We start from the raw sequence: 7,918 nt of genomic DNA on the forward strand, positions 1-7,918 counted from the left end.
GTTTCAATATCCGAGGCTTTGAAGTCCCCTGCCACTCGTTCTACATCAGCAGCATCTTCCAGATCTTTTTCAACCCCCGCTACTACGACGTTCACCACCAACTCTGGAGATTTCAATTCAATTTTCGTCTGCGTTTGAGTGTCGGAGTCATCGCGAATCTCAGTCATGACCGGTTATTTACCAATGTCAAATTCTCTCCAAGCCTCCCCTTCCAAGTCCTCTCCAACTCTTGCCTCGACATCCACCACTAACTCCGTCAGCATTTTGTCGTCAAGTTGCGTGATGGCTTGAACACAATCGCGCCAGGTTCTCTTTGCCCGAGTCATCTGCTGCTGATCTCTAAAAAACTTTGAACCTGTCACCTCTTCTCTGCATAGAACCCGGAATGCTTGAATCCTGAAGAGGTAAACAGGGAAAATTAGATGTGGAGGTCATTGTCGTGGTGAAAAAGATGATAAAAGTGGTTCGTGTATGGTTGTGTCACACACACGCACACACACATTCACCAATTGCTGGTAGCGGAAATGCACTCTCTTAAGCTAAATGGTTCAAACAAGGGCGGTTCGACTAGAACAGTTGAAACGTTATTGAGTGTTTCCGTTCCAGAGTGTTTTTTCATATCAATTGAGAACGCCAAAGACAGATCGACTAGTTTTTCTCTGTTTCCCCCAATGGGAAAGTCATTAAGTCCCTATCTGTCTGTTGTATGATGATATTAAAATATGCAGTTTCGTTCATTAGTATTTTTCCAGACTATAAAGAGGATGAAGAGCTGTGTTTATCCAAATGCTGGGACAGAACAGTCTCGCAAATCAGTATCTAAAGTACATGCACCTACCACTTATAACACTTGATTACTTCATACATCCAGTCACTGTGCGCCACATCGTCTGTGGTTCCTGGGGGCATAATTTCCCCGATGGTTCCAATAGCCTTACGACCTACTGCCAGATATTCAGTGACAACATCTCCCAAGGGGAGGCACTTATTTATCAAAGTGACCACCTCCAGGGCCATGGCAAGACGCTTCCTAGATTCCAGCTCATGTGAGGCCGGTTTGAAGTGGTTCATAATGTACCACCCCAGACCGAACGTTTTGGCCTTGTCAGTTACTCTTGTTTCTCTACAAGCTTTTTTTAAAACTTCGGATAGCGGTTCACCGTTACTCGGAAAAAATATCGACACTTCATTTGCAAGGGCCTGTACTTGCGCAAAGCCAAGGATTCGAGGTTGAAGCTCTCTCAGAACAAATGAATGTAGACCCCTGATCCAACAGTTGCACACGATATGCAAACTCAGCAACAAATCAACAGCATCGTTTTCAAATGCGTGAAAGATGTCAACTATCAATCTGCAGATTTTGTTAAAACTGCTCTGGATGTTTTGAAGTTCAGAGGGCATCTCCGGTTGTAGGTAACAAAGCACATCTAAATATCTCCGAAGTTTTTGCATCCGGGCCAAAATCAGCGCATAGCTGTTGGCTCCGAACGTATTTTTCCCGACACTAGTTGTCACTGCTTCATCAATTGTTTCTACCTCGAGTAGGTGGTCAAGGGAGTACCTTCGGTCACCAATGGTAGGAGTGCGATCTTGTTTTGCCACGACAGGAAACCTTAAAAACATAAATACCTTTAAGGCTGGGTTCATATGGAGTACGCTTTGTCACTTGCGACGAGTCACTTTCAACTAGTCTCATGTCATGCCAGGTTTTATAGTCAGAGCCAATGACGTTACAAGTGACGACGATCACTCAATGTCAATCCAGCAAAGGGGAACTGCATTAGCATAACCGACGACCTGATCTATGATTACATTAAAATGAACTAGCTCTAAAATACCACGACTCTGAGAAATATATTTTGAAGTCATGTTTGATAGATCTTTTTAAATTCTGTACATCATTCTTTGAGGCTATGAGTACACTACTGAACAGGTGAGTTGCACCATCTTAATTCAAGCATTGATGGATGGGCAAATGACCAGTGAAGGTGACATGAAGCTTGGGAAGTGTGAGAGAGTCAGCTTTCTGCCTCTCATTGTGGCTCTTGGTGAGTAGCCGATAGAGCAGTTACGCTTATAAGGGCCTCTGAGAAAAGAAGCAAAGAAACAGTAAGCGTTTATCATTTACCTTTTGATATGACTCAGATCCACACTCTCTGCAACCAGCTCCCAAGCTTTCTCGACTGCTTCTCTAGGCAGAAGGTTCTCCATATAGAGGGAATCGGCTTTCTGCCTCACATGGTGGATGTATGTAAGATGACGAGAACAGAGCAGGTAGAGGGCTTTCCATCTGCAAAAAATATCGAGTTGAAGGACATTTAGAATTGTCTTTCTTTGTTGATGTGCGACCCTTGATAAAGGCACAGCATGCCACTACTATGCCACCCACCGATCCACTGCCTAACTACGCCCAACATTGCTTAACGTCGGTATCCTTATAGCCTGGTTGGTTAGATGGGGCCACAGGCTTCACCTGGGGTCGAAACACAACTCCCAAGGAGAGTTCGTCCACGAACAACAGAATTTCCAATTTCAAGCTCCGTAGCCAAGTCATAAAAAAGCTCACACGGCAAATCGACAGGAGACGAACGTGTGTGAGCAACGCTGATTTTACTCCAATCGGTAACGGTGTTAGCAACGATTATCTTGAACAAGAGAAAGTGCATTAAGCTATAGTTTATTTGATGATTCAAATGACCTGATGGTGCCGTTGGTGGGAAACGGGAGTATCGTAAAAATACGCCAATAGCAAACGCCATTCTGGAATCTGGCTCTCACCTGCATAGGAACTCAAACGCCTGCTGAACAAATGGCAGCTTCTCCCAAAATTTCCTTTTTTCTTCAGCCGCCATTTTCTTCGTCTCTGCAATGTTTTCTTTCATGGTCTGCTCGACAACATTGCGACACTCAACGTACCAGGTCCGGGCCAAATTCTCAGCTTCACGGAGAGGCACTTCGGCATGCTCAATCTTCTTTAGCGCGAGACCTAGTGACTCTTTCGCAACGGAATTGTTCAAATTACGTTGGTGATCATGGCGAAGTTCATTCAGCTCTGACAAAAACGTTTCAACTGCTTTACTCCTAGTGTTGCTACGTTTACTTTCCTCACAAACAAAGCAGTCCCGCTTCAATACCTGTTTGACATCAGATTGCATTTGCTGAAATCTATTGTGTAAATTCTTCTCTTCAACTGAACACTGTAGACCTTCATAACAAGCCTCCATCTTGCGCTTCACCTCAGAAAACGTCCTCCGCGCCTTCTCAGCAGCATGTATCATCCCGTTCACATGCTTTGAAATAGCATCCATGTCCTGTTGGGCGAGATTCGGAAAACCCTCTAACAGCTTGAGGTAGACCACGTGTAGTTTCTGTAAAATATCATTTGCACCAATCTTATAACTTGTCAACATTAGGTTCCAAGAATCGCAAAGTTTGATGATATCGAACTGGCAGTTTGTGAAACTGACTAACCGTTTTGCGTCCAATGCGGTAATGTTAGCTCCAATCTGAAGGAACGTAGCTGCTTCGTCTAGGCTGACCTCAACGCCTCCACCAACATGGATGCTTTCTGCGTCCAGTCCGCCGATGTTTTCGTGGACAACCCGGAACAGTTTCCCCTCAAGCAAGGCAGCTGCCTTCTCGACATTATCATCAGACGATGAAGGAACCATCAGTGCCGACTTCGGTTCCCAATTCCTCGCCATGTTGAAAGCATGTGTGTAGCTGCAAATATAAACGAAAGTAATAACTCCACCTTCGGATTGAGCTTTGACAGCGTTACCATGCATATTTACCTCTGGAGTGTATGTAGCTGTTATATGCATTTATGAATCACTCAATTCTAATCGATTATTATCCTGTGTTTTTCTAGCAGGCCTACCTCTCGTCATTAGTGGTGACCGGAAAGAGAAAGTATGTACAATACAGTCCGACTTTTGTAAGGAGGCAGCTGTTACTTGCGAGGGGCTGGTACTAGACCTATACGTTCTAGTCAAGTGATGTCTGTGGGCCTTTTGAAAATGAAAACTACGCAGTAGCCAAACATGCCAAAAGCAGCACAGACTGTCTGTTATATAAGGTTTTTCTCTATTAATTCTTTGATAATCTTCGCCGACCAATTCCACCAGCCGTAGTTGTGTCCTGCCAGGGTCTCCAAAAGACCAGCAGCTATCCCTGATGATCTCCGAAAATGGGATCATCAAGTAATGTTCAGCACTAGGGAGGAGTAGCCGTCCTCTTTCGTTTGAACGTCAATGACGAGGGTCGATCTGAAGTGAAAGTGGTGTGATCAACATAGGCCTACGGGATGGATAGAATCCTAACATATTGTTTGATATGTGTTCTATTACGGCCCCAACTTGGGCTTTAGCGTAAGAAATAGGGATGGCCTTATCTAGGCTATGTCACGAGACAGAGGTGCCACAGGTCACCTGCTCTAAATCGAGTTGACTTCATCAAAACCAATCAGATATCATTAACATAACTGAAGGCCTACCTCATGTCTTGGTGTCAGGATCCTTCCGTTTGAGTTTGTAGGTCGGAAGTGCAGCTGCTTCCCAACTTTGTTGGTACACCTAAATGACTTGGGTCAAGAACTGGGAATGCCCAATGATTTCCGGCTTTGGGATTGGTTGGGGAATTCCCATGGCATATGACATCTGTGCATAGGCCTAAACTCAAGCCTGCCATGCCAACATGACCTAGTTTCTCACTGTACGTACATTCTACTTTTCGTTATTGCTCTTATCTCCTTTATCATTTATCGCACAACCATAAATGCGTGATTTTTGTCCTTGGCCGGATGTCACGACGGACGGTTGTGGTTGAAATTCTAATTTAAGGGAAATAATTATTTAAGCTGGTGACATCCCCAAAACAGCAATCTAGCTATATCGATACGGTAAGGTTTCAATCCGTATCTTGCATGGTTGCTTCGATGAACTCTGTTGTACATTTCATTTTGAAGATGGCAACACTATCGTCTTCAGGATTCGGCCTTTTATACCGGTGTAACATCTGTTATCAGTGGTTCCCTTATTATTCCCCTATCCTCACTGTGCTCGGCAAATGTGAGTGAAAAGTAGAGGATGTCTCATTCCGATCTCACAAACGCTAAAAATGCTCTTTATTGGGTACTCAAGAAGATGTCAAGGAAGCCTTAGCCTCCCTCAGGCCATCACTATGTCTCATATAATAGCTGCAATAAAAGGTTTGACATCAAATGAAATAAATGGCGGGCCTAAAGGCTTTTTTTGCGGGAGAAATAGAACATATAGTAGCAGCTACATCTTGCAACAACGAGCGTGGTTGAAAACCGATGTTGGCGACATAAAGACAACACCGCGTCTACTCTCACTCTGAACGTCCAGCCGTAATCTCTTCGAATAAATATTTCTCATGGCGGAGCTATGCCACAGACTTGCATTTGGTCATCTCGTCCTATTAGACCACTCTATTTAAGACTGAAAGTGGCAATATAGACTTATATTTGTCATCCTTTCCATATTGGTGAAAAAGTCAGTCCCAATACTCCTTTGAGAACTTTGAATCGCACCACGACCGGCAGAAGTCGGAAGAAAATTTCCAGATTTTGCATCCGGTTGCGCATACGCATTTATAAGTAAACTAAGGTAACCAAGACGTTACCAAGGGACAGTTTTTCTTGCGGATGCGGGTGCAAAATCTGGTAATTAGTATTGTAGACGAAGGCATTGAGTATTTTCAGAAATATAGAATTTGGATAATTTGGTTATTTAGGTCAACTTCAATTCATATTATAACGGGCTGTGCCTTGCATTCTTCAACCGCAAGAAGTTCTTGTAGACCATTCCATTTTTTACCAAATATTTTTGATAGATGCTCTCGAGACTGAGTGAGGAAAGACCCGAAGCAGATTGGTTTCACCATCAAAAGGCTATTCGATCAGATAATGAAGGCAATAACATAACCTCAGTGATCGCCGAGAAGAGATAGCTAGAGAGAATCGGGCTTCAAATATTGAATTATGTTTTTTATTACAAGTCAAACGTCTATCCTTCCGCATAGGTTTGAAAGGTAATGACCTCGTTATCAGCGAATAACAAGCTTCGACTTTCCGATTCATCTTCAATTCATATTTTGTACAAAATTGGTGGACTTGCATAATGGCAAAATGTGGGCTGTGCGTTAACGCAGTTTTCTCATAGATCAAGACAGCATAATTGGACCCTCCTAGTCTGTTTCAATTAAATATTTCATAGTTTGATCTGAGATTTGCTCGAGCGATCATCCGAGGTCTTTGGCCTCAAACGGAACCAGCGTCTGCGCATAACATTTTTTAAATATTGCTCTTTAAATCCATCCTGCAGTTTCATGATGATCATGTTGAAAATACTAAGGAGTGGAGAGGGGTAGCGCCTGAAGGAACGTAGACTGTTTAGCGGACTGTGAGCACCTGTGAAATTATGAATAAATTACTCTACAGACCATCAGTAACCTTCCAGGGAAGGTGTTATCAGAAACTGTCGATTCTACCAAACTATGTCCAGCAATTTAATTGAACATATCGCATCAAAGATGAAAATTGACCTAAACGACACCGAATCTCAATGAGGCGTCAAACATTTGTAATTTGGTAGTCAGTGACGAAGAGTGAAGCTTCAGGCATGGCGTAGGTTATGGGCTGTATCGATCCGACATGACCATCTTGTTTCCCTCTGTTGATTCAGCTGTCCCTAAATGGAAGCCTTAAGATTCAACGGGTTCCGTGCCGCTATCCAATATTATCATTAGTCGGCGGTAAATTAGCGCCCCGGGTCCCGGGAAAGTTTTCTAAACCAGTCATCAGGACTTGAGAGTTGACAACAGAGGAACTTCTGCCCCAAACACCACTTACTCTCAGTGTCCGGAAAAAGCAGCTGCATGACCGTCGATACTTTGCAATTCATTTCACTATAGTCTTGATCTAGATCGTATTCGAGTGATCGATAAATCACAAATTTTTTGTCCTCGACTGCTAATCTAGCATTTAAAGATTGATCAACGCCATGGGAGCGATTAATTTCAATTAAATGATAAAGTCATCAACAATATTCGAAAATTATTTTCAGCTATTTGAGAGTTCGGCGAATGGGCTGCTTTTAATCTGCCTTACGTAACTTATCGATCATCACCTTGTGTTGGTCTCTCCTAACTTCCGAGGATCAGCCCAAAAGGCTAAACTGCCACGGCCAAAACCTGTAATTCATCTGTAGCTTATAGCGTCGTCAACCAGGAAATAGGACGCGATGTTCTACCATTACTACCTGTCGACGGGTCAAAAGTGGTAGAGGGTAAGCTTACGTTGAGCTCTTTTACGCAGAGTGTTGAGGGTTGACAATCGTTCTTAACACCACTGATATAGGCCACACGATTGCGCTCCCCGCTACTTAAGTAGCGGACCAAAACCCCGGGTCAATATTTCCACTCGGCGCCGGAGCCTTTGAGATGGTAACCCAAGAACGTCAATTGAGGGTTGATGGCGATTAGAGGTGACTTCCTTTACGGTGAAAAGCTCTTGGAAAAGGGTGTCACTTTCAACGCCTGCGGAGAGGACCTAGACGGGGTTGGGTGCACGACATGGCTAGATGCCAAATTGGCTTGGTAGAGGTACATGAGTTGAGTACCAGGCTTGTTTTGAAAATAAAATACAGACCTGTTCCCGTGAAGTGAATGGTGGTGTTTTGATAGCAGATCGTATGATTCGATGGGTGTAACTAGAGCCCTAGCTTCTTTTTTCAGTCAAGACACGTGTCCCAAAATGACATAAGAACCGTGAAGAACCTTTTGTTGTTGTTGTGGTTGCTGTCTTTGTCGTTGTCGTTGTCGTTGTGTTGTTGTTCTGTGGGGTTAAAGGGTCTATATAGCCATTAGGAAAAGGGTCCATTAACGCCTGAAGATG

The 7,918-nt window shown here is 43.6% G+C and overlaps 1 protein-coding gene across 2 annotated transcripts; it reads right to left on the reverse strand.

Annotated features, from left to right (window-relative positions):
* Positions 1-173: 173 nt before the first annotated feature.
* LOC135492155 (uncharacterized) lies at positions 174-4,630 on the reverse strand. Of its 2 annotated transcripts, none has more exons than XM_064778377.1 (5): positions 4,496-4,630; positions 2,779-3,723; positions 2,129-2,290; positions 839-1,612; positions 174-396 (listed from the first exon to the last, which is right to left on the reverse strand). In XM_064778377.1, exons 1-5 carry the CDS (start codon positions 4,498-4,500, stop codon positions 174-176), a joined length of 2,109 nt encoding a protein of 702 aa, XP_064634447.1. In that variant the 5' UTR covers positions 4,501-4,630. The 2 variants fall into 2 exon arrangements, with proteins under 2 accessions (XP_064634447.1, XP_064634448.1); XM_064778378.1 differs by lacking the exon at positions 4,496-4,630 and having other exon boundaries at positions 2,779-3,368; positions 3,472-3,601.
* Positions 4,631-7,918: the final 3,288 nt, after the last annotated feature.

The sequence above is a fragment of the Lineus longissimus genome, chromosome 8, assembly GCF_910592395.1.
Source record: "Lineus longissimus chromosome 8, tnLinLong1.2, whole genome shotgun sequence".
In the NCBI taxonomy this organism is placed as follows: Eukaryota; Metazoa; Nemertea; class Pilidiophora; order Heteronemertea; family Lineidae; genus Lineus; species Lineus longissimus.